The sequence below is a fragment of the Nycticebus coucang genome, chromosome 4, assembly GCF_027406575.1.
Source record: "Nycticebus coucang isolate mNycCou1 chromosome 4, mNycCou1.pri, whole genome shotgun sequence".
Classification (NCBI taxonomy): domain Eukaryota; kingdom Metazoa; phylum Chordata; class Mammalia; order Primates; family Lorisidae; genus Nycticebus; species Nycticebus coucang.
The window spans coordinates 123776891-123803878 of NC_069783.1; the positions used below are offsets into that span (position 1 = coordinate 123776891).

At 49.2% G+C, this 26988-nt stretch overlaps 1 protein-coding gene and 1 pseudogene across 2 annotated transcripts; both read right to left on the reverse strand.

The window, feature by feature from the left end:
• Positions 1 to 474: 474 nt before the first annotated feature.
• Positions 475 to 2596, reverse strand: LOC128584401 (uncharacterized; annotated as a pseudogene). Its single transcript, XR_008379679.1, has one exon. The product of XR_008379679.1 is annotated as an uncharacterized LOC128584401 (transcript).
• On the reverse strand, positions 475 to 21429 carry RAB35 (RAB35, member RAS oncogene family). Its single transcript, XM_053588285.1, has 6 exons — positions 21176 to 21429; positions 15224 to 15274; positions 9226 to 9349; positions 4675 to 4799; positions 4459 to 4583; positions 475 to 2734 (listed from the first exon to the last, which is right to left on the reverse strand). The coding sequence occupies exons 1-6, from the start codon at positions 21225 to 21227 to the stop codon at positions 2606 to 2608; spliced, it is 606 nt and encodes a 201-aa protein (XP_053444260.1). The 5' UTR covers positions 21228 to 21429; the 3' UTR covers positions 475 to 2605.
• Between the last annotated feature and the right edge of the window lie 5559 nt (positions 21430 to 26988).

Sequence of the window (26988 nt, forward strand, 5' to 3'; positions counted from 1 at the left end):
GAAAGGGCATCTCTCCTAAAGGGTGGCAGCATCCTGCCCCACACCACTCCTGCCAGGCCCATTGCCTCCCTACAAGTGCTGCAGTGTCTGTCTGCAATGCACATGTGCCCATACTGCTCCCCATGGCCAAGGGCAGAGCCTAGAGCTTGGTAGAAACTTTGAGCCAGGAAGCCACCACTCCAGGCAAAGATTACCACAGCGTCCTTTTGGGCCTGTGGAGAATAAACTCAGGGCTTCCCTGGCATCTTACTACACATGCTCATAGCTAATGCAACAAACTAGAGAGAAACTCAGCCTTGGACTAGCTGTTGAAGAAAATGGACTTGGCTTCTGAAAGTGTCCTAAGGCTCCCAACAGGCACCTGTGCAAGACTTAGGCCAAGAACAAACAAGAGCTGGACACTTATGGAAGGGAAGAAGCCAGGCTCACACACAGCACAACTGGAGGGAGAGCAAACAGACCCCCTCAAGAAAATTTGGCAGCTTGAACCTTTATTTTTAGTATTTTTTTTTTAAAAAGCATAATTAGAAACTTTCAATACAGAAATAACCCTAGCAAACCATTGAAAAGTTTTGACAGGAATTTCACATCAGGTTCACTAGGACATCGGTTCAGCCCCGAGTCCCCCACCCCCACCCCACAACCCCCCATTCATGCGTGTAACACTCGGTGGGACAGGCACACCATCATTGCCAAAGTCACCCCAGCACCTGGGGCTGCATGCCCAGCTGGCAGAAACCTTGAGGGCTTCTAGCCTGGGCTGGATGTTCCAGGACACCCCACTTATTGCTTGAATTTGCAAGCATGCCCTCACAGGCTTCACCTGAATGCTCAGAGGCAATTGTGCCCCCCACTCACCAGCATAGGAGCCCCCAGCACTAAACCTCCCCACAAGGCCCACCATCAAACCAGGACAGTCCTAAGGACGAAGCCCCTGCTTCTGCTCCTGGCTTCCCCAGCCCTGTCCCACCCCCTCCCATGCCACAGCCCCCCACTTCCCAAGCCCACCAAGCTCCCAGGTCCATCCTGTGGCTCCAAAGTGAAGACCTGCCAACGCAGATCCACCAGCTTTGGCAGTTTGGTCAAGTGGAGAGCCAGGTCAGAAGAAACTCCCAGTTTTTACTGATTAAAAATCCACCCACAGTGTTAACACGGAAAATCTGCAGTGTGATGTATGATGTGATTGTCCAATCAGGGCTTTGCCTAGAAATCGCCTAGGAAAGGAAATCTGATAAAACATTATGGTATTGAAATAAATTCTTCCCAGGTTACTTGATCCTTTCAGGGGAAAGGGGAATTAAGTGTCCAGGCTTGGGGAGCAGTAATCAAGTGCAGAAGACCCTGGTTTCTCCTCCAGGGGGCTGAAATAGGTCAAAACTGCCTTCCCCCAGGCCTCCAGCCATTCCTCTCCACTCTGCTAAGAAATCCTCCTGTCATCTTTGCACTACAATGCTTCTGTCAGTGGTCCAAGGCTGCTTGCCATCCCAGTGCAGGTAGTCGTCCCCACAGCCCAGCAGCCCCTGGTACCCACATCCCAGGTCCAAAGATGCCTACTGTTGCATCATAGACCCTTGAAACTCCAGTGGGAAGCCCTTTCTTCATTCCCACCAAGAAACAGCCAAGAGCCCAGCTCCACCATAACAGGAAGCCTTTCATTTTCTAAAAACACTGGACCCAAAGTGGGGTGGCCACAACTTTTACTGCTGTGCCAATCAAACCCCAGGGAAAGAAAATAACTGTGAGGAACTTAATTCATTTAATTTGGCTTCATTTTCTTTATCTGTTAAAATAATGCTCTCATACCCCCCTGTAAGTCCCATCCCTGCACAAACAGACCCCTACCTTTCTGTTGGAACTGAAACATGTTGGTATAAATTAGAAGCCACGGCTACCCTGGGTTTGCAGCTCAGAGGCATCTAGAAGGCAGGACAGGAAATCTGTTGCAACCCCAGCCAGAGGGCAGGGCTGACACTTCTGTGCAACCACAGGGCTGGGGGCCTATCTTGAGGCTGGGTTCCCCAGCTCCCGAGAATGGGAAAGGAAGACAGCCTGCAGAGGCCCTGCAAAGGCCAAGACCCTGTGTGCTGGGGATAGAAGTCAACAGCCTATAGAAGAGAATGAGCAACAGAGCCCACTTCACCAGCCCAGGTTGGCCAGAGATGCAGCTAGAATACGATGCTCTCTCCTCAGGAAGCTGCTGGCGATTAAGATGGGACAGGAGAGGAGCAGGGAGGGTCCACTGCAGCAGGTTGGCATTAAGGAGGCAAAAGCCAGAGCAAGACGAGGTGTGCGGCTGGTTAGAGCAATATACACTATGTACAAACTCTTATGGTTAATCAGTCCGCTCAGCTGGCAGCATCCTCGCCAGGTCCAGGTGCCTTGGCTGGGGAGGAGGGGGCACCAGTAAGGAAAGGCAGGCTGGTCCACACCTTCTTGGCATTGAGGGGTGGGGGAGAAGGAAGTGCCGATGGTGCCTCCTGATACAAAAACGTGGAGAGAATTCTTTAAATAACGGCACGAAATTGAGACTGTCCCCCGAGGAGCCCCCCATGGGCCTCGGGCTGGAAGAGGGACCGCAGTGCAGTCTCTGCAGTGGCCTGGGACATTAGCAGCAGCGTTTCTTTCGTTTACTGTTCCTCGTGAGTTTCACCACATCATTCTGTTGTTGCTGCTGCTGTTTCGCCAAGTTGTCTTTCTTTGCTCGAAGGACCAGCTCTGTGATGCAGTTGAACATCTGTGGAGATGAAAGAGGTAGGGTAGGCCTCAGACCCAGGGAGGAGGCCCCTGCTGCCTCCACAGCCATCCCTCCTGGCCCAGCTATTTCCACGCAAATTTTTTTGTATGTATATCCTCAAAACCCATTCTAGAAGGTGGCGGCAAATTATTTTATTTAAAGATCAGAAAGGAACAGCATCACTACTGGAAGGAGAGGCGAAGAATGACTTCAGCCCAGGAGTTCAAGCCAGCATGGGCAACACAGTTAGACCCCTGTCTCTTAAAAAAAGGGAACAACATTAAGACCCATGAGCTGTGATTTCATGAGTCAATCTCTCAGGGAGTTTCCAGTCTTTTTTTCACACAGAGAAGGAACCCTTTTTAGTTCAGCTGGAATCGTCTCACAAGACAGATAAAGGTGCCCCTGAAGCCAGCTCCATGCTACCTCACTGCACATAGGCCCACAGGTCCTGCCTGGAGCCTTTCCCAGACTCCTGATTTCTTCCAATGCCAGAATCCACTGAGACTCCATCTACCACCACAGTCCTCTCCTCCACTCAGCCCCAGAAAGGTAAGTAGCAGTCACTGTGCTGGTGGGAGCACAGTAAGCTTAAAATATAGCCAACATCTACAGAGCATGCTCTGTGCGCCAAGCACTGGATGTGACTTTCCTTACTCGGCCCTCACCACATGGAAGGCAAGGAAGGGCTCTCCCTCCCTCCCAGTCTACAGATGAACAGAGGAAGCCCCATAGAGGTTAAGTCCCCATCCAAGGTCATACCAGCCCTACCCTCAAGCTGACTTGATGAGAAGCCTGCACTCCCTGCCTCTGTGCAACACATATCCCCAGAAGCAGTAGGGGTCCCATCTTCCCTTGGGCCTCTAGACTCCACACACGCTGGGGCAGGCCTCCCCCAAGGTCAGCAAATGGAGCCACTGCTTTCCCGAGGGCCTGGCAGGAGTGAAAGGGAAGAGCCGCAGGCTGGAGGCTCAGCCAGTCTGCAGGGGCCCATGTCCCTGAGAGCCTCTGAGAGGTGCCCACCTGAACTCTGGAGGCCACAGGACTTGGTCTCTATAGGCAGGCCAAGGCCCCAGGGAAAGCCAGAGTAGGAAAAGGTAACTGTAAGGACCGAGGAAGCAGACGACAGGAGGCTTTGGTAAGGGATGGATCAAGGTTTCTCTCAGCCTCTTAATAGCTGGGTGATACTCCTTAAGTTACTTCAACACTTGGAACCTGTTTCCTTATTTGAATAATTATATCTACCTCAGAGGATTGCTGCAATATAAGCTTAGAATTTCTTTTTTTTTTAATTAATTAATTTATTTATTATTTTTTTTTTGTAGAGACAGAGTCTCACTTTATTGCCCTCGGTAGAGCACCGTGGCCTCACACAGCTCACAGCAACCTCCAACTCCTGGGCTTAAGCGATTCTCTTGCCTCAGCCTCCCGAGTAACTGGGACTACAGGCGCCCACCACAACGCCCGGCTATTTTTTGGTTGCAGTTTGGCCGGGGCTGGGTTTGAACCTGCCACCTTGGTATATGGGGCCGGCGCCTTACTGACTGAGCCACAGGCGCCGCCCGTATAAGCTTAGAATTTCAAAGGGCCTGGCACAACTCCTGGCACACAGCAGACACTCAGTAAATGGTAGTTATGATGATGTTTTCTGTTGGTCACTTAAGATGCCAGGCAGCAGCCAGAGGCACACTGTGCCCCACCAACCCCAGGCCTCAGGCCCTCACCTCTTCCACATTGACGTTCTCCTTAGCGCTGGTCTCGAACAACTGGATCCCCATCTGCCCAGCGAATTTGTAGGCATCTTCTGTCTCCACCACTTTCCTCTCAGGGTCATCATTCTTATTGCCCACTTTAAGGCAAAGCAGAGTCAGCCCAGCCCTAAAGAGCACCTCTGGCCACCCACCATCCCACCATCCTCACCCCTCTGGGTCCAGCCTCACCTAATATTCGGCACACATCATCACAGTTCTGGTTGATTTCGTGAAGCCACCGCTTGACATTGACAAAGGACTCCGCACTGGTAACGTCATAAACCACAATAACCCCGTGGGTCCCCCGATAATACCTGTGAAGCCAGGGTATGTTAGAGCTTCAGCCCCGACAAGAATAGCCCCTTCTCTAGAACCTGCCTGCTCACATCACAACAACAGCCAGGGGAAAGGCAAGGGGCTGCCAAAGCTTCACCCCATAAGCCCCCAGAACCTCATGTCTCCCCAACCTCAGCTGACACGCTTGGGCCACACGTGGCCAACAGAAAAGGCTGTGTGGGCAGCACTGGCTTCACACACCTGTCCCCAGGACACCACCAGAATAGGAAGGCTTGGCTCCGAGGTGGCATACCAAGTCTGAGGGATGATCCCAGGCTGTTTAGAGTCTGTAGCTAGCTTAAAGCTTCTTTGAAGTTCTTTATTTTTGAATTCAGGTAATTTTTTGTATTTGACATGTTATCACTATCTTTGAACTTTCAAAAAACTTTTCTCTCATCAAATCTGTTTTAGGGAAACACCTTCCTGAGAAGTTGCACCATTTGTGAATCCTTGGCAAAATCTGCATCCCCTCCCCCAGGGCAGGTGGGCACCTCCCTTCCTATTGCTCTAGGCTCTTCTGTGCTGGTGGCAGGGAGCGCATGGAAGCCATACAGGCATTCAGCTCATGAGATGGCTGGGAAGAGGGAGCCCCACAAAGCCATCATGCAAACATGCAGACTTAAGGGCCAGGTAGAAGGTCTGGAAAGAAGACGAATGTCAAATGTTCCTCTCCAGACTCCGGGTCCCATCCATCCTGCTGGTTCAGGAGAACAGATGAAAGACCAAGGCCATGTTTTTCCCCTGAGCCCTCGCAGAGCTTACAGCCACGCAGCACCCTACCCCAACACTATAGAACCAGCCAGAGCCCTCCCTCTTCACCTTCTCCCTAAGCCACAAGGATTCTCCATCCTTGGGAGCTCCTCAGGATACCAAGCACGCAGATAATGAATGGACAGGCTGCTTCCTCTAACCTCTGGCTGTCTCCTGCCCCTAAAGCACCTCCACATGCCTGAGGCTCATCAGGAGAGCAGCATCCTGGAGCCGGAGCATGTCCAGAGGCAATACGATGCACTGCGAGCTGGATGATGATGGAGCAGCCAGGCTGGCACATGTAGCTCCATTCCCATCCACCTGCCTGTCAGCTCTGTCCAGCTATTCACATCTGAGGAACAATCCGAGGACAAAGATCAACGCTGGATCCAACTGTGAAAGGCTGTGGACCTTGGGAAGGCCTCAGTGGACCCTGCCATGCCTCAGTTTCCTCAACTGTAAAACAGGCATGCTACTCATTAACCCTTGGGGTGGTTGTAAGGAATAAAGGAGACAATGTATGTCACCAAGGGCTTGGGAGCAGTCACTGTCAATGCTGGGTACTCTATTATTATTACTAATGTAACTTCAATGACGATCTGGAGTCCCGGAGAGAAGTAAATGGAAAGCAACCCACAGTTCAGTGGGGGAGCCCTGAAGGCTGCAGAACAAGAGGGGCCCCTGTTATGCCCTGGGGTCAAATCCAGCCTGCCCCTGCCCACTCGGTCTCCCCACTGGGACTTTCTCCCACTGCCCTCCTTCTGCCTACAGCTTGGCTCCCAGGATGGCAGCACTCCTGAGCTTGGAGGGAGCTATGACAGTCAAGTCACCTTGGCACTGAGCCCAATAGCCAGCTCTGGCCTCGGCTGGGCCCTCCTGCAGCTGCTGCTGAAAGCGCCAGCTCAGCACAAGAGGTGGCATGGCAAAGCCTTCCGGAGTGGGTGTACAAGTGCACACCAGAACCACAGGGCCAGACAACTGTCCCCTGCCAGCAACGGAAGTGCGAGGGGTGGAATCCCTTTGCAGACTCTCCTGTGCTGAAGATTATTAAAGATTCCAAGAAATGCAGCACAAAGCCCCCTGCTGCTGCCTGGGAACCTCTACCTTCTTTGGGCCCCAGGGAAGGGGGTTTACTCAAGAGAAGAAAATTAGTCTGGGGATGAGGTTAGGGGCTTTGAGCTCCCAGCCCATTACTACCAGGAATCACTCCCAACCGCCAGAACCCCACTGTAAGCCAGGCACAGTGCCTGAGGCTTCATACCTATTACTTCATTAATCTTTCCAACAACCTAGTCCAACAGACATTGGGTAAACCATCCTACCAGTGAGAATGTGAGGCTGAGAGTGGAGTGGCCAGCGGAAGGCCTAGGTCCAGTGCCAGGAGCCCCTCCTCCTTGTCACCCAATCATCTCCAACTAGACCTCACATCTCCCCAACATCACCTCTCAGGGCCATCAAACCTCAGCCACTGAGGGCAAGAATTTGAATGACAGGGCTCTTTCTTGTTAGGCTATCAAGAAGCAGTTTTAGTTTCTCCTTTAGTGCCCTGAATCAGAAAAGGTCATGCTATTGCGCCCTGACTGCCCCACTGCTGGAAACTTCTCAATCCTCTTCGAGTCCTTCCTTCTTCTCCAGAGACAATTATAGGCTATCTAGTCTTCTGGTGACCTGTGGCAGGCCCTACAATGCCTCCTGCCTCATAAGGGACAGAGCCAGAGACTACTCTACGATGGGGCTAACCCCCCAACTACCCAGACAGACAGGTAGGACAGCCAACAGTGTCCATAAGCCACCAGCATGCAGCTCACCCCTTCTCAAGTAAGCTGGCAAAAACCCATATTGCCCTAAGGCCCTAAGTAACTCCTCCAAGTCTCCCCATCGAATGAAGGAGCCAGTTTACCCTCATCCTGCCCCGCTCTGTCCCTGACTTCATGGTGGCTGGGAGGGGCTGTGGGTCCAGAGAGCAGGACCAGACACTGAGTAAAGACCTCAGTTCTGGCCCCTTCTAGGCAGCTAAGCTAGGCTGCTTCATTCTCTCTGGGCCTATTTTCTCATCCATAAAATAGAGAAAGATCATGGGACTTTTTGTCAAGATTAAATGAAATAAAGCAGGTGAAGTCCTTAGTGACAGGCTCAGCCCCAAGTCAGGATGTGTGAGGTCAGTGTCCAGACTTGCCGACCCAACAAGAGGCCCTTGCTTGGGCCCACAGACTCCAAGCTGCCCGACACACTCATGCTGGACCCACCCTGAGAAGCCTGATCCCAGCAGTCCTCCTCGGGTCCTCACTGGCAGCTACTGAGACATATGGGGCCAGACAGCCCTTACTTGGGCAGCCTATCAGTAAGTGGTCACAAAGCCCTGTGACCAGGCAGGATTGGGAACCCCCAGTTTCAAGGAACCACAGGCCATAGCACACATGTGCTCACCACATATTTAGCCCTCCAGCTCAGGGCTGCTCAGGCTCCAGGGCCTGTCCCTCCTTTCCTAGCTACTGCCACAGGGATAGAAGATCCTAAGGGGCCCAGAATCGGCAGCGAGCCTGGGGTCGCTCTATTCCCATGCTATGGGGAGAAAGGGATCTCTGGCCAGGGAACTTCCTCATAGGCCTTCCCAAGCCCACTCACAGAGGAACTGCTCTGGAAGGTGCCCCCAGTAGGACAGACACAGGCCCGACTGCACAGACCACAGCATGGAACTCAGGCCCTGCCTCCATGAGGAACACAGCCCTTCTCAGAGTGTCTTCCTCTGTAAAATGGGATGATGATGGCACTGACCACAAAGCTGCAGGAAAGGGCACGGAGACATCCATGTACACCCAAAGCAGGGTACGTGGCACACCCCACATTAAAGCCAGTCCCAAAGACAGATCCACTGGGAAACTGAAGCACAAAGTTTAGGCAAGTTGCCCAAGGATGTGCAGTACAATTCCAAATTTGTCAGGCTTCAAACCTTACTCTTTCCTAAAACCTGCTCCGTTAATAACCCAATTATCTAAGAGCCCTTCACAAGATACCTGCTGCTCTGAGCTAGAGCTGCATTTTCCTCCTGTTTGTGGCTAAGAGCCACATAGATGGGCAACACGCTAGGTGGTTGGGTTTCTCATTCAACAGCTCTGGGGAGGAAAGGAAGACTCTTCTGATGACCTCAACACACCAGTGTTTTTCCCTCAGGTTTCCTGAGAGAGCCACCTCAAGGAGTCAGGGTAGGTCATCCAGGAGCCCACAATAGGCTGACCCCGGCTGTCACAACTGACATCTACCAAGAGTAACTATCATTGACTAAGTGTTTGAAGGGCAAGGAACTCACAACCACCTGGTGAGGCAAATACTCCTGCTATTCCCATGGGTAAAGCACTACAGGTCTGAGGGTGAGCTGACTCCCAGCAGGAAGGGTCCAGGTTACCCTCCTGCCAGACCCAGGGCCAGGCTGCTCAGCCACTGCCTGCTGCCCAGGGCAACAGTCATACCATGTCCCTGCTTCCTCTCGTAGCTTCAGGAGAAGGAAAGACACAGCTGAACACTGTGGCCAGCAAAGGGCTCACTTCCTAACAGCCTCAGGGACCTATCAATGAACATTTTTGCCACGACCACTCAACTGTGCCCACAGGTCAGTGAGGAGGGGTTTTGGACAGGTGCAGGGCTGGACTGACTCACGTCGAAGTGATGGTACGGAAGCGCTCCTGTCCCGCTGTGTCCCAGATCTGCAGCTTCACCTTCTCTCCATTGATCTCCACGGTCCGGATCTTGAAGTCCACTCCGATTGTTGTGATGTAGCTGCCTACACACACACACACACACACGTAGCATGTGAACAAGGCCCATCAAGGAGCCTGGCAGACCCTGAGGCCTAAGCTGCATGGGGCAGACCTTGGGCTCCACCCTGCCACCTGCTCACTCCAGGTGCCACACATGTTCTAAAATAGATTCCAGGGCTGGGTGCAGTGGCTCACACCTGTAATCCTAGCACTCTGGGAGGCTGAGGCCGGTGGATTGCCTGAGCTCACAGGTTCAAGACCAGCCTGAGCCAGAGCAAGGCCTTATCTCTTAAAAAAATATCCAGGCTGGTGGCGCCTGTGGCTCAGTCAGTAAGGCGCCGGCCCCATATACTGAGGGTGACGGGTTCAAACCCGGCCCCGGCCAAACTGCAACCAAAAAATAGCCAGGCGATGTGGCAGGCGCCTGTGGTCCCAGCTACTCAGGAGGCTGAGGTGGGAGAATCACTTAAGCACAGGAGTTGGAGGTTGCTGTGAGCTGTGTGAGGCCACGGCACTCTACCGAGGGCCATAAAGTGAGACTCTGTCTATACAAAAAAAAAAAAATATCCAGGCATTGTGGTGGGCACCTGTAGTCCCACCTATTCAAGAAGCTGAGGCAGAAGGATTACTTGAGCCCAGGATTTTGAGGTTGTTATGAGCTATGACACCATGGTACTCTACCAAGGGTGACAAAGTAAGACCGTCTCCAAAAAAAAAAGATTTCAGGAACATCTTTGTTTGTTTGTCCCGAACAAAGATGACAAGACTTGAGGTGAGGGTGACAGACAGAACACAATAAAACAAACTGATAAAGAAGACATTTTCAGAGAGTATAAGAGCTACAGAGAAAATAAAATAGGATGGGACTAGGTGTAGAGAGACAGACTTCTTTAGAGTGGCCCAGGTAGCAGCATGTCAGGTGTGATCTGAGAATGGTGGCAGACCTATAAGACACTCTGGGTTTTTCTTTTATTTCCTTTTTCTTTTCTTTTTTTTGAGACAGATTGTCACTCAGTCACCCTGGGCTTGAGTGCTATGGCATCCTAGCTCACAGTAACCTCTTGGGCTCAAGTGATCCTCTCGCCCTAGCCTCTGGAGTAGCATAGATTACAGGTGCCCACAACAATGCATGACTAGTTTTTCTATTTTTAGTAGAGACAGGGGTCTCACACTTGTTCAGGCTGGTTTGGAACTCCTGAGCTCAGCCTCCCAGAGTACTGAGATTACAAGCATGAGCCACTGTGCCTGGCCTGGGTTTTTCTTTCTTTCTTTCTTTTTTTTTTTTAAGAGACAGAGTCTCACTTTATCACCCTCAAAAGAGTGCCGTGACATCACAGCTTACAGCAACCTCCAACTCCTGGACTTAGGCGATTCTCTTGCCTCAGCCTCCTGAGTAGTTGGGACTGCAGGCGCCTGCCACAACACCCAGCTATTTTTTGTTGCAGTTTGGCCAGGGCCGGGTTCAAACCCACCACCCTCGGTATATAGGGCTGGCACCCTACCCACTGAGCCACAGGCCCCACCGAGGCCTGGATTTTTCTTTTCAATTTAAAAAGATTTTAACAACCCACAAAATTAATTTCCTTACACACAAACAGGTCATGACCTGTGGCCTGCAAACCACTGCTCCAGGCAGAGGAATGACAGAGTGTAGAGTCGCATGGGTCAGAAACCCAGTGGGAGACAGGTAGAGGGTGGCTGAGGCCAGATTTCAGGCCTTTGTGTCATTTTTGAGAACTTGGATTTTCTCTTGTGTGATGGGGAAGCATGAAGGGTTTTAATCACAGGTAGGAGCTGCATTTTAAACAGCTCTCTTGGCAGGTGGCACCTGTGGCTCAGTGAGTAGGGCACCGGACTCACATACCAAAGGTGGTGGGTTCAAACCCAGCCCCTGCCAAACTGCAACAATAACAAAAAAATAGCCAGGCACTGTGGCGGTGCCTGTAGTCCCAGCTACTCGGGAGGCTGAGACAAGAGAATCACCTAAGCCCAAGAGCTTGAGGTCAAGAGCTTGAGGTTGCTGCGAGTGACAAAGTGAGACTCTGTCTCTGAAAAAAAAAAATGAAACAGATCTCTTGGATCATCTAAGTGAGAGATGATAGATAAAAGTTCCTGTTGGTGCACAGTCCAGTCCAAGCTTCCAAAGGCCTGAACATGAGGAATAATACAGATTCTCACAATATTAGGAACTAACAACACAGCAAGGAACACACGACACACACACAAATGACTACATGAAGTGTGGCAAGTGTCTAAGAAAGGTCAAACTTGAAGGTGGGGTGGAGATAGACGTGGGCTTCAAGGAGGCAGTCACATTTAAGATTTTGGGCTGGGCACAGTGGCTCACACCTATAAGCCTAGCACCCTGACACACCAAGGCAGGAGGATAGCCTGAGCTTAGGAGATCAGCCTGAGCAAGAATAAGACCTTGTCTCTACGAAACACAGAAAAATTAGCAGGCACTTATAGTTCTAGCTACCGGGGAGGCTGAGGGAAGAGAATCACTTAAGCTCCCAGGAAATGCAATGAACTATGATGCCACTGCATTCTACTCAAGGGACAAAGGAAGACTATCTCAAAAAAAAAAAAGAAGTTTTAAAAAGGTAAGATTCCAAAGGTTCAGACATCCCATACAGAGCCTGCACAACTAAAACACATTCAGGAACATGCCAGCACCTGGTGGCCCTCCAGTCCTGCATACACCAAGGAGTGCGGCCTAGCACCTAGCAAGGTGAGTCTCAATGAACAGCTGATGGCTGAATGCATGAGCGAACAGAAAAAAGAATACACAGGCAGTATGAGAAAGCAAGCTGCAAAGATGAGGTGAAAACAGATTATGAAGACCAGGAGTTCTCAACTGGGGATGATTTTGCCTCGCCAGAGGACACCTGGCAATGTCTGAAGACATTTTCAGTTGTCACAACTGGGGGAGGAGAAGTGCAACTGGATTCTGCTATTCCACACCCTTCAACATGCAGGACAGCCAATAATAGAGAATTAACAGGCCCCAAAATGTCAAGAGTGCTGAAGTGGAAAAACTTTGCTATAAACTCCCACTCAGGTAAGAGGCAAATACTTCTGAAGAAAGACACTGCCAAACACACACATCAACAACAAGAATCAAATAGTCCAGCTCAGGATGGGTGGGAGGTGCTGTAAGGCTTCTGGCTGGAACCAACAATGAACTGAGATGCTGAGAGTAGAAATGGAAAGGACAGAGATGGCAAAAGAGCCCTCAAAGAGGTAATCACTGATTGCACAAGGAACACTTTTCAGCATAATTAAAGGCTGTCCATTAGTTATCATTCTTGAACAGAAGAGCGACAACAAATAGCTGGTATTTACCAAGATGACTTAGTCCCAAACATTGCCACACGTACTACCTCAAGTAATCCTACCACAAACCCATGTAGGAGACACCATTACAATCCCCACTGTACACCTGAGCAGAGGCTTAGGCACTAGATCAAGGTCACACAAAAAAGCCAACTCTTCCTACAGCACACCACCGTAGAGTTGCAGAGACACTATGACGAATAGTAAGGGGACAAAGCCCACTTATCCACCAAGAGGCATGTGCCATGTAATCACTTCCTAAGCAAAGCTCGCCCTCAACCACAGAGGGAATTTCCCCACAAGATAACCACATTCCAGTCCTCCGAGAGGCTAACCCAACCTGAACCCTCTGCAGTGAACCTGACATATTTAACAAATGAAAATATATTTAATGTTACCAATGACTGGGAAAATGTAAACTTAAATGAGTTAGCTGTTTTCGCCTATCAGCTTAGTAAAAATGAAGACAGTTTCTAAGATCTAGCATTGATCAGAGCTGACAAAAGGCACTATTAACCTCTTCAGTGGGAGTGTAAATTAAATTACTACACATTCTCTGAAAAGCAAGTTCGCAGTACTTATGAAAATTGTAAATGTAGGGCGGCACCTGTGGCTCAGTGAGTAGGACACTGACCCTATTTACCAAAGTTGGCAGGTTCAAACCTGGCCCTGGCCAAATTGCAACCAAAAAATAGCTGGGCTTTGTGGTGGGTGCCTATAGTCCCAGCTACTCGGGAGGCTGAGGCAAGAGAATCGCCTAAGCCAGGGGTCCTCAAACTGCAGCCCGCAGGCCACATGAGGCGGTGTGATTGTATTTGTTCCCGTTTTGTTTTTTTACTTCAAAATAAGATATGTGCAGTGTGCATAGGAATTTGTTCATAGTTTTTTTTTTTTTAACTATAGTCCGGCCCTCCAAGTGTCTGAGAGACAGTGAATTGGCCCTGTTTAAAAAGTTTGAGGACGCTTGGCCTAAGCCCAAGAGCTGGAGGTTGCTCTGAGCTATGACGCCACAGCACTCTACTGAGGGTGATAAAGTGAAACTCTGTCTCAAAAAAAAGAAAGAAAGGCGGCGCCTGTGGCTCAGTGAGTAGGGTGCCGGCCCCATATGCCGAGGGTGGCGGGTTCAAACCCAGCCCCGGCCAAACTGCAACAAAAAAAAAAAAATAGCCGGGCGTTGTGGCGGGCGCCTGTAGTCCCAGCTGCTCGGGAGGCTGAGGCAAGAGAATCGCGTAAGCCCAAGAGTTAGAGGTTGCTGTGAGCCGTGTGACGCCACGGCACTCTACCCGAGGGCAGTACAGTGAGACTCTGTCTCTACAAAAAAAAAAAAAAAAAGAAAACTGTAAATGTACACACCCCACACCTGGTGACCCAGTAATCACACTTCTATAGAAATACATGTATAAGAATATACAACGTAGCCCAAGTAATGCAGCATCATTGGAAACAAGCAACTAGAAACCACACACTTATAAAGAGCAAGGTGAGGGCAGCACCTTGCAGTTCAGAGGAGTGGGGCACCAGCCCCATGTACCGGAGGTAGTGGGTTCAAACCCAGCCCCGGCCAAAAACTGCAAAAAAAAAGCACAGGTGATGAACCATGGTGCATTCACACATAGCATAGAAAACTTTGTAGCCGGGTGGCACCTGTGGCTCAGAGGGGTAGGGCACAGGCCCCATATGCTGGAGGTGGCGGGTTCAAATTCAGTCCCGGCCAAAAACTGCAAATAAATAAATAAAATAAATTAAAATAAATTATTTAAAAAAAAGAAAAGAAAACTTTGCAGCCACTCAAAAGAACCAAGAAAGTTTGTATACAGCCATGATACAGAAGGATGTTCCTTGATAAAATGATGGGAAGGTAAGTTGCCAAACAGCACATGGAGGCAGAAAAGTCAGAAAGACACACATTGACCAGAGGCTACCAGGGGAGCACAGGAGCCAGGTACAGGGACAACTTATACATGCATGTCTATCTTATGATATTTCTAAACTTTTTAAAAAATGGTGGGCACAGGCCAGGCATGATGGCTCACACCTGTAATTCTAACACTCTAGGAGGTTGAGGTAGGCGGATCACCTAAGTTCATGAGTTAAAGACCAGCCTGAGCCAGAGCGAGACCCCATGTCTAAAAGAAAAAAATAGCCGGGCGTTGTGGTAGGCGCCTTTAGTCCCAGCTCCCCAGGAGGCTGAGGCAAGAGAATTGTTTGAGCCCAAGAGTCTGAGGTTGCTATGAGCTATGACGCCAGAGCACTCTATTGAGGGTGACAAAGTGAGATTGTCTCAAAAAAAAAAAAAAAAAAAAACAGTGACACAAAAAGACCCTGGGTGGGAAAAGAATAGCCCAGCAAAGAGGGCTTTTTTGAACAAGGTGCATTGAGACAGACCACAGAGGCTTCTAACAGAAGCTCCATAAGGACCTAAGCCCCCTCTGTCTTCTTCCCTCCTCTGGCAACCAGAACAAAAAAGTTCCCTGGGACAGGCAGAAGTTCGGGTGCTAAGAGAAGGGGGGTGGATTTTAGCAAACAAACAACACTCAGTAGCACTGCAGGGGAAGACTCACCTGAGAAAGTGTTGTCTGCAAAGCGTAAGAGTAAACTGCTCTTGCCCACACCTGCAAGGGAAAAAGCACCATGATGAGAGGGGTCAGGGTCCCTTCCCTCCAGTCCCAACCCTTCTTCGGGGAGATGAGGCCTGAGCTACAACTCTTAACAAGCTCAGTGAGAGACAGAATGAGTCAATGCTGTTTCCATCTCCCCAACCAGCCACAAACCAAGAACACTTCTTCCACTCCATATTCAACCTTGCCTTTTATCCTCATGAAAGACAAGCTGTTCCCAAATCCCCTGGGGGAGAAATGAGAAAGGGACTCATTCCCAGGCCCTGTGTGGAAGGCCAGCCCAAAGGAAGATACCAGACAACAGAGACAAAACAGGAGGAGGAAGGTCAACTGAATGAGACTGGCCCCCTAAGCAGAACATGGTCCCTAAAAAACTGCACACCATGTACACTTCAGATAGGAAGCAGCTTAAAACAAGGAATTTTAGAATTGGAAAGAATTTCTGAGATATCAGGGCCATTTTGCAGGTGAGGAAACTGAGGCCCACATAGCTAGTCCTGAATGTCAGCCATCTTTCTGGGGTCTGTCCCCTCAGTTGGGTTGGTTGAGTGGAGGCAGCTGCCTTACACCCATCAGGCCAACAGCCTGCTCATGCTCAGACCATAGCACTTAACACAGCATTCCTGGCTGCTTAGTCCACGAAGAAGCGTCTACCTGGGCTCCCCTAACTTCAACACACAGCAGCTTCAGCCTGCCAAGTGCACCTGTCCCATCCTCCTGTCTCATCTCTGACCCCTGTCACCCTAAGGTCAGATGGGTCAACTGACCACAGAAGGAAAGAATTAACACAATTGACTTGTCTATGTGGTAAGCACTTTGATCTTTCTATAATTATAAATCTAAACACATCACTAAAGAAGAGGAAGCCAAGACTCTGAGACCCTGAGGCACAGGCCTATGGTATCTCTACAGGAAAGATGAGCTGAGATCCGAATCCAGGCCCGTGCCCTCCAGAGTGCTACAGTACCACCAATATACACTGCAGCATGGGTTCAGGAAGGGGGAGAAAACCAACCCCATGGGAGCTCCTACATCTCACTCTTGTTAGATTTTCAATGGAAATGCCATCGAAGCTATGAGGAGATCCCAACCTAGGGGCTCATAAACCCCTGAATCTAACTGCAAATTTCACATGTATGTGCCTATCTGTGAGAGAAGCCCACAGCTTTTGTTAGAGTTTCGGGGCACTGCCTATATACCACCATCACCACCGCCCACAGCTCCAACAGCCAAAAATGCAAACCACTGGTACAGAGTTAACAATTGTGTTTTTCTAAACCTAACCTGAGATATCTCTCTGGGCAGCCCTCTCAAAGATCTCTTCTAGAGCCTTCTCACTGTGAGTGAGCTATCTGGGGATGCCCAGAAGAACTTGTTTCCCCAAGTGAACCCAGGTCTCACCTTCCCAGAGGCAGGCTGGGGTGAGGCTCTCCTGCACAGACAGGTGCCACTCAGCCCTGGAGCTCGTGCTCAGACCCACTTCCTCATTGCCCCGTTGTGAGGCTTCCTGCTAAGCCCAGTGACAGCCCACGTCCTGGGTTGGATCCCTCACAGCACTCTGCCCAGTGCTGACACCCCATTGGCCCTGCTGGCTCTCTGCTTCCTCCTGGGGCCTTCTGGGTCCAGCTTACTCAGCTGTAAGCTCATGTCTAGGCTGCTAGGCTGGGAGTTCCTCCAGAACAGAACTCTCAACTCATTCACCCTATGCCTTCTCAGTGCCGTTCGGCAGGCCCAGCACTTAGTAAGCACCAGCAAAACACTACTTGATGTATTTATAACTAAACAAATGTCAATCTCATCCACAGCTCTATCTAACACTATCACTGCGGCATTAACAGGAGCTAAAGCAGTGTTTTCCAAATTTCTAGGGGGCAGCAGGATTATATTCTCCTTTTTTGTTGGTTGGCTTTTTTTTTTTTTTGGTGACAAGGTTTTGCTCTGTCTCCCGGCTTTAGTGCAGTGGAGTCATCATAGCTCAGTGGTATAGCCTCAAATTCCTGGGCTCAAGCAATCCTCCTGCCTCAGCCTCCCAAGTAGCTGAGACTACAGACATGTGCCATCATACCCGCCTAATTTTTCTATGTTTAGTAGAGATGGGGGCGGGGGAGGTCCTCACTATGTTGCCCAGGCTAGTCTCGAACTCCTGGCCTTAAGCAATCCTCCTGCCTTGGCATCCCAAAGTGCTAGTATTACAGGCCAAGACCAGCCTAAGCCAGAGCAAGCAAGACCTTATCTCTAAAAAATAGCCTGGCATTGTGGGTGCCTGTAATCCCAGCTACTCAGGAGGCTGAGGCTAGAGAATCGCTTTAGCCCAAGAGTTTGAGGTTGCTATGAGCTATGACACTATGGCACTCTACCGAGGGTGACAAAGTGAGAGACTGCCTCAAAAAAAAAAAAAATTTTTTTTATCCAAATACTTTATGTCTAAAACAGACAAGGGGGAGGTGCTCTCTCTGTAATGACACAGCAGTATCCCCTCCACTGACCCCCAGGCTCCTCAGAAAAGCAGTTAAAAGCCATTAGGTTCAGTCACCATATCAGACCTGAAGAACAACAATCCACACTGAGAAATATCACCTCCTAAATATCCCTGGAAGAGGCTCCCTTGGAAAAATGCGCTGCACCATTTCCCCCACTGGCCTAAGGGAAAAAGAAGAGGGCACCAATAGACCCTCACCACAGCCACAGCCACAGTCCCATGGTCATATCTAGTGCAACCCTAAGCAATCCAGCCCCATCATCCTTTACCCCGCAAGGGGCACTAGCCTAGTGGCATTCGATGCCTCTTTGCAGCCAGGAGACACCACTCCACCATCACCATACTCCCCTGGCTCCTGCATCTGGTTCCCATCATGTCAGCCCCAAACATCTTCCCACACCCTGCTCCTGCCTGGGCCCTAGGCCCCTCACTCCTCTTTGCTTCAGTTCAATCTTCTTGAAGACCCTGAGACCCTCTAGTGACATATTCGCAATTTTAATCCTGCCTCAGCTACTGCCTCACGGTATAACTTCAGAAACTGAGCCTCAGTTTATTCATTTGTCAAATGAAGAGTTTTAACTACTCTAAATGAGGATGGCTGGCCCAAGGGGTACAGATGAGATGCTATTACAAATCAGAGCCAGTGTCAGAAGAGCATAAGAGATTATATAGAAACTCAGGCATAAAGAAAAAACACAAAAGCTGAGGGACTACATTCCAAAAGCGTGTACAATGTGGCAGAGTGGGAAGAAGAACTCTAGATTTATAAAGAAATCAACATTAGAAGAAGAAAAGAAAAAAAAGAGAGAAAAAGAGAAAAAAAAGAAAGAAAGAAAGAAAGAAATCAACATTCATAGAGGGCCTGCTGTTTGCCAGCCCTGACACCAGCTGCTCTTACGCATATTAGCATGAATGTGCATTAACCCCCAGTTTTGCTTCTGATGTGCTGTGTGATTTGGGGCAAGTCAGTCACCTTCTCTGAGCATCAGTTTCCTTATCTGACAAACCACGGAAGAACTGGGTGAGAATGAGATGAGAGTCTGAAGTCATTCGCTGTATCTTAAGGAGGCACACACACAAGGAGCCCAGTTCAGGGGCATATAATGTCAGACTCCTTGCCCAGCTGCCAAAGCTTGGTTTGAATTTTCATGACTATCATCTCCCAGGCTTATAAGGGTTCAGCTTTGAGTATCAGCTCAGTGTCAGGAGAAATCAAACAGCACGGCACCTACCTCCTCTACACAACCTAGGTGTACCTGCTCAGACTGAGTTAGGAGTCGGACCACAGGTATCTTGACCCAGTGAATCTTCTCCCACATCTGACTTTAGAGCAAAAAAATCAATATACCATGTAAAACGTACTGTGAGTAAGTGGGCCAAAACCATCCCCTGGGTTTTATGAAGGAGAAAGGCCAACAAGTTGCATCTTCTTGCTGAGTTTAGGCTTTTCATTTTTGGATATCAACGTGCAGTCCATGATGTCTTGCAGGCGGATAAAGACCTCAACATGGCGGGGCTGACTGTAACTCCAAAAGGAGAGAATTTACCCTGGTGCCAGTCCCTAGAGCCAAGGCCAGAGCTAAAAGCAAATCCTACAAAGGAACAAGCCTTAAGACCCCGAGGAATGCCGAAGGCCATCTGTTAGGCCTGGTTTTCTTTCATTCAAACCACAACCAGTTGGGTCCTACCTTTCTGCCTCCTTTCTCAACTGCTTACTCTTCCACCTCCCTCGCCAGCCCCCCTCCTCCCCCCTTTACCTCTCTCCTCCTCTGGCAACTGAGAAAATCTCAGCCATCCTTCCCCTGCTCCAAGCCACCAACCACATCCCAATCCAGCTTCACTGGCAAGACCAAAAATCACCCACCTCCTTGACCCAGGTATGAGATTGCCACCCAGCATTCCTACTCTCTGTGTCTCACAACCCACTTGATATGGTCCCGTTTGCTTAACAATCACTAGGTTCTACCACCAACCTGGCCTCTGCCTTCAGTCACATGACATCCTTCTCCACACTCCAGGCAGATCTAGGCTATAAACTCAGCATGCTCCCAAGTCTCCTTCCTGGACATCATACAATCCCAGCGCCTCAGCTATGCTACCATAAACCTTCTGGGACCTGCCTCTCTGACCTCATAAACCTGCTCGCCTGCCACACTCTAAACACCTTTAAAGGCTCAGCACCCATAGCACAGTGGTTATAGCGCCAGCCATATACACCGAAGGTGGTGGGTTCGAACCTGGCCCGGGTCAACTAAACAACAATGATAACTGCAACAAAAAACAGCCGAGCATTGTGGTGGGCACCTGTAGTCCCAGCTACTTGGAAGGCCGAGGCAAGAGAATTTCTTAAGCCCAAGAGTTTGAGGTTGCTGTGAGCTGTAACACCACTGAGGGCAACATAGTGAGATTCAGTCTCAGAATAAATAAATAAATAAAAATAAACACCTCTAAAATCTTCCACCCTTTCCCAGAAATCAGTAAATCTTTTCTAAGGACATTTAATATTCTTTCACTCAGCAATGCATTAAGCATTTACCGGGTGCCAGGCACTGTTCTAGACCCTCCAGATAGAGCAATGATCTGAGCCGGGAGCCCTCAAGGGGTGTGTATGTGGTCAAAGCACTTCTATAATTTTAGCTGACCCACCCCTGGTACCCCTCTGCAAACAACAAACACTTAGTGACCACTGTGTGCCAGGCAAGGTTCTCAACATTGTGTTGCGATATTTCATTGAATATTCACATCTACCCCATAAAACTGATCCTACTATTATTCCATTTTACAGATGAGAAAACTGAACCATGCAGAGATATGATAATTCAACAGGAATGTGCTAGGCCCTGTGCAAAGTGCTTTATCTGCCTTACCTCATTTAAACCTCACAGCAATCCCATGAGGCAGGTTCTGGGAATGTCTCCATTTTACGGAGGAGAAAACTGAGCCTCGCAAAGGACAATGGTGATAATACCAACAGCCAACTTTTCCTACTTTAGCTCATCCAATGCTAACATCATCTAGCAAGGCAAGTCCTCACTTCTCAGATGAGGGAACTGAGGCTCAGAAAGGTGAAGCGACTTGCCCAAGGTCAGAGTGAAGCAGCTGGTGGTCCCGGGACTCGAACCAGGGTCTGTCCAATTCCAGAGATCGCGCGACTTGACCAAGGTCACACATGAGGCAGGGGCAGGCGCGGTGAGTGGACCCGGCGCGCCCGTCCCCTCGGCCCCACAGTCCCGCGCCCCACCCTCCCCTCCGCGCGGTCGGGAGCCCCTCGGCGCGCCCCTGGGGCCCAGGCCGCCGGGCAGCCCCGCCCGCCCGCCCAGCGCAGACGGCACCTCCCCGACTGCCTCCTCGTCCCGAGGCCCCCGCGGGCCGCGCCCGGCAGGGCCCGCGCCGCCTCTGGCCGCTGCGGCCCTCACCGCTGTCGCCGATGATGAGCAGCTTGAAGAGGTGGTCGTAGTCCCGGGCCATGGCGGGCGGGGGCGGTGCGAGCAGGCGGGCGGGGTCGGTACTGGCCTCGCGATCCGCAGCTCCCTCCGGGCTGCTCCGGCAGCGGCGGATCCACTTCCCGAACAAACAGCCGGAACTGACAGAAACACCTCCCTCCGCTCTCCCTCCTCCACCTCCTCCTCCTCCTCAGCCGCTGCCGCCGCCGCCGCCGCCACCACCTCCCTCTTTCCCGCCCCACCCCGCCACTGCGCAGGCGCAGCGCCGAGCACCGCCTCTGCGCAGCCGCAGCCCTGGCCAGCCGCACCCTCGCCACTCACGCGCACTGCGCACGCGCCCTGCCTGAAAGCCGACGGGAGCTGGCCTGTCTTCCTCGTGTCTCCACGAGAGGCGTCGGCGTTGGTGCCGGAGTCTGAGAGCTTGCAGAGCCGAGCAGTCGTCTAGCCCTAACAAAAAGAAACTGAAGGTGCCGGAGAATCCCGGCCATGGACCTTCTGGCTCCCTCATCTTCAAGACCCGCACGGGCTGCGGAGAGGAAATGACAGGCACGCCGTGACCGAGGGCGGAGCTCATTCCGAGCTCCTGGTTCCTCGAGTCCGAGGAAGGCAGAGTCGTGCGGAGTCCAGGGCTCGGGACCCCACCCCTTTTCGCATCGACGCCGCGTCCGGGACCTGTGGACCTGACGCCAGGGGTGACAGATGTCTGCCGAATTACACAGAATAGGAGTCGCCTGCTGGAGTGTAACTTTTAGGTGCCTTTGAGGGCAGCGCTGGGTAGAAATCACATCTGGGAACTGAGTTGCCTCTTCGGTAAAATGGAGAGAGTCCTCCTAATTCAGAGCCCGGTCCAGCTGGAAGCTGACCCTGTGTGTAAGCCTCACCTCGGAGACCGAGAGCAACCGCTTCCTCTGCTTCGGTTTCACATCACATCTACAGATGCAAAGCTCAAATTCGTGTGGTTAGGAAGACTTGCGCTGCCTAAACGGTATTTATTTTCTCAGCAGCCCCCGCTGTTTCGAGTTCTAGAGTGGGTTCCCACCTGTACCGTCCTTTAGACCTGAGACTGAAAGTAGTGTGCCCCACTGCCACCCTCGCTGCAGAACTACAGGTATTCCAAAGCCCCTTACTGCTTGTCTCCTACAACTCTGCCCCTCTCAAGGACCTGTTGGATGTTTCTGCTTGTTTTACCAAACTTCCTTTTCTTTTGAATTTATAAAAAGGAGGGCTTGTTTTTCAAAAAAGTACAGAAACTTACTGAAAAGTGGAAGTTTCTGTTTTTACTTCTGAACCACTCTTCACAGGTAACTCCTATTAGTAAGTTTCTCATATACCTTAAAATGCCTAACACATGGGTTGAATGAATCAATGCCCTTCAGTGAATTTCCTATACTTACAGGCACATACATATGTACCTTTTTCACTTTAACAGTACATGTCTATCATTTCACAGCTGCACGGTATGGTACTCCATCGGATAATTGTACTGTAATTTAACCACCCTGCTGTTAGTAACTCATGTTTATAATTTGGTTATTGTAAGCGATGTTGCAGGCAGTATCCTTAAAGAACACATGGAATATCTGACTCCGTGTTGAATTGGTTTTCCAGGAGCTGAAAATCAGTGTGATGATTTTGAAGAACATAAGCTTGGGATTGGAAGGTACAAGCTGGGGAGAGGGGCTGCTCATGCCCTCTTGATTGAGAGTCCTTGGTCTGGAAGGGTATGGTCTTATCCCCTTTGACTCAGCAGTTTTAGGACATAGAGGGGGACCTGGAAGCCTCTGTGTAGCCATCAGGCAAGCACACCCAGCCCAGCCCTGACCAGCTAGTGAGGCAGTAGGGCATTCCAGTTCATATATTCATCCTTACATCCTGCTTGGGAATCAAAGACTTTGGTGCAAATGCTTGTTTTGAAATCTTGGCTTTATCCCTTAAAACAGTGGTTCTCAACCTTCCTTATGCCTCCTAATGTTGCGACTCTTTAATACAGTTCCTCATGTGGTGACCCCCCAACCATAAAATTATTTTCGTTGCTCCTTCATAACTGTAATTTTGCTAGTTATGAATCATAATGTAAATATCTGATATGCAGGATGTATTTTCATTGTTATAAAGAGGTTGCGACTGAGAACCACTGCCTTAAAAGCTTTGTGATTTTACATAAGTCACATCACACTATCTCAGAGCTCCTATTTCCTCATAGAATTGTTGTAGGAATTAGAGATATTTTTGTAAGTTACCTGGCACATATAGGCATGTGACAAACAGCAATTTGGTATTGCTAATTCAGGGTCATTTTGCACTGACTCATTCATACTTGGAGCCATTTCCTATTGTAGATTCTTATCACTCTCTCAGGGCAACTGCCTGACATTAGGGCTACAGGATCCTTGGGGAAAGTAGAGGAAAATTGGCCATGAACAGATCCCTGGCTGTGTCTGAATGTGCCATCTGGAAAGCAATAAACATTAATTCATCATTACTATCAGGAATATTTAATGAGTGCTTACATGCCACAGATTGTAGAGAATATAAGAATCAAGCTTTTCCCTCCAGGAGTTTACAGTCTCATTAAGAGCTAAGATATACTCAGGAGGAAGTAAAAATACAAGTAAAATAGCTGTAAAATAAGCAGTCTGGATTTCGGAGGAGGAAAGCTATCAGTTTTAGCTAGAATGATGGGGGAAAGATTTCATCATAAAAACTTCAGGATGGCGTTGGAACATGAGACCATCTTGAGTATCATGTTAGGTGTGTTTCAACAGCCACTGTCACAGTTTGGTTTGGGTAGGGAAGGGGGATTCCCTAAAGACCAGGATATGTGCCTGGCATCTCCAGCCCAATCTCTGATCACATTTTCCTCTGAAACATTGTTTTACGTTTATTTAAACTGTAGTTTAGTGATGAGTTATAATAAGGTCTCTTTCTTTCTGAATACATATATATGTACACTTTTGTGACCTGAAATAAGTATCAGCATGTACAATGGATAGGCAACATTGTTCCACTGTTCTCAACAGCCAACTTGGAGATGAGCTTTTGCAAGACCACTTGTTTGGCTTGCAAAACGCCCTTAGCACAGTGGTTACGGTGGTGCTGGCAACATGCACTGAGGGTGCTGTATTCAAACCTAGCCCAGACCAGCTAAAATAATGACAACTGCAACAACAAAAAATAGACGGGTGTTGTGGCGGGCGCCTGTAGTCCCAGCTACTCAGGAGGCTGAGGCAAGAGAATATTGCTTGAGCCCAAGAGTTTGAGGATGCTATGAGCTGTGAAGCCATGGCACTTATCAAGGGTAATATAGTGAGACTCTGTCTCAAAGTAAATAAAATTTAAAAGAAAAGAAATTACAAGGGGAGGGCAGGCATGGTGGCTCGAACCTTTAATCCCAGCACTTTGGGAGGCTGAGGCAGGAGGATCAATTGAGCCCAGGAGTTTAAGGTTACAATGAGCTATGAGCTATGACTGCACTGCAGTCCAGCTTGGGCAACAGAGCAAGACGTTATCTAAATAATTAATTAAATAACAATGGTCCCAGGTGCAGGCATGATGGCTTACACCTGTAATCCCAGTTCTTTGAGAACCCAAGGTGGGAGGATAATTTGAGGCCAGGTATTTGAGACCAGCAACATAGCAAGACCCCATCTCTACAAAGAATTCTAGCCAGTGCAGTCACATGCACCTGTAGTCCTGGCTACTCAGGAAGCTTCTGCCTAGGAGTTCAATGCTGCAGAGAGCCAAGACCATACTGACAGTGAGACCCTGTCTCAAAAAAAAAAAAAAAAAAAAACACTACAATGCAATCTCTGGCACAAGCATGCAGGATAGCTTTTAGCTACAGTAGCTACAGAGCTTTAAAAAGCTATTGCTGGGCGGCGCCTGTGGCTCAGTCGGTAAGGCGCCGGCCCCATATACCAAGGGTGGCGGATTCAAACCTGGCCCCGGCTGAACTGCAAACAAAAAAAAAAAATAGCCGGGCGTTGTGGCGGGCGCCTGTAGTCCCAGCTACTCGGGAGGCTGAGGCAAGAGAATAGCTTCAGCCCAGGAGTTGGAGGTTGCTGTGAGCTGTGTGATGCCATGGCACTCTACCGAGGGCAATAAAGTGAGACTCTGTCTCTACCAAAAAAAAAAAAAAAAAAGATTCAAATAAAAAGCTATTGCTGAACCCCAGGTGTGAGGTAATACAGGAACAGACAATACACAATATCATCAACCAAAGCAGCTTAAAAAGAGAAAATTTATCAGGTAACTGGATTCACTCCATAATTCAATAAATATTTGAGTGGTTACTAGCTGTCAGACACTGTGCTGAGGACTCAGGATATAACACGAACAAAACAAAGCTATCTTCATGGACTTACACTGTAGGAGGGGGATTAAAAGTCATTCATTCAGGGTGGCACCTGTGGCTCAAGGAGTAGGGCGCCGGCCCCATATACCATAGATGGTGGGTTCAAACCCGGCCCCAGCCAAAACAAAACCAAAAAAAACTGCAAAAAAAAATAAAAAGTCATTCATTCAACTATTTCAGGGCCTACTATGTATATCCCAGGCACTGATCTAGGAGCTGTGGGTTCAGTAGCAAGTAAATTACAAACATCCCTGCTTTCATGTAGCTTACATTCTGCTAGAGAATACAGAAAACATGTATGTCTGTGGAGAAAATAAAAGTGGAGCATGTCAAGATTTGCAGGAGCAGACAGTAGAGGGACTAGGATCTACTGTTCATTCAAGAAGTTTGGGCTGGCCAATTGATAATTGCTAAGTCATGGAAAAAGCCCAAGTGCCCATTGATCCACAAATGTATTAATAAATTGTATATGTACATCATGGAATATTATACAGCCTTAAAAGACTTTACCTCTTTCATGTTTACATGGATGGAACTGGAACATATTCTTAGTAAAGTATCTCAAGAATGGAAGAAAAAGTATCCAGTGTACTCAGCCCTACTATGAAGCTAATTTATGGCTTTCACATGAAAGTTATAACCTAGGAATGAGGGGAAGTGGGGGTGGATGGGCGGAGGGTGATTGGTGGGATTACACCTGCGGTGCATCTTACAAGGGTACATGTGAAACTTAGTAAATGTAGAATATAAATGTCTTAATAACTAAGGAAATGCCAGGAAGGTTATGTTAACCAGTGTGATGAAAATGTGTCAAACCGTCTATAAAACCAGTGTATGGTGCCCCATGATTGCATTAATGTACACAGCTATGATTTAATAATAAAAATAATTTAAAAAAAGAAGTTTGGGCTGGGCATGGTGCCTCACACTTGTAATCCTAACACTCTGGGAGGCTGAGGTGGGAGAACTGCATTGAGCCCAGGAGTTTGAGGTTGCAGTGAGCTATGATGATGCCACCGCACTCTACCAGATGGACAGGATGACACCCTGTTTAAAAAAAAAAAAGTTGTGGGTGGCGCCTGTGGCTCAAGGAGTAGGGCGCCGGTCCCATATGCGGGAGGTGGCAGGTTCAAACCCAGCCCCGGCCAAAAAAAAAAAAAAGTTGGCAATGAATGGAAAGAGAAATGAAATGCTTGGTGAACAGAACAGCAAACGAATTTTTCATGATTGTGGGAGTAGAAGGTTCGCAGCCACAGAACAGTATGGATTGATGATTTGGAGAGAAAATAGGCTAAGGGCACTTCAATGAGCTTAACTTTGGCAAGGAAGGGGCCAAGAAATGAGTCACCAATGAGAAGGCTTGGCGGGTAAAGAGAGGGGACCTTGATCCCTCATGGGTAGCAGTGAAGGGATGAAAATCAGTGGAAGCCTG

Bases quoted from the DNA above. Each gene is read 5' to 3' on its own strand.
- RAB35 (XM_053588285.1), bottom strand. From the start codon at position 21,227: ATGGCCCGGGACTACGACCACCTCTTCAAGCTGCTCATCATCGGCGAC. The intron at 9,350-15,223 runs GTGAGTCTTCCC...GTGTGTGTGTAG, and splicing joins TGCAGACAACACTTTCTCAG to GCAGCTACATCACAACAATC. The intron at 2,735-4,458 runs GTGAGGGCCTGA...TCATCTCCACAG, and splicing joins AGAACGTCAATGTGGAAGAG to ATGTTCAACTGCATCACAGA.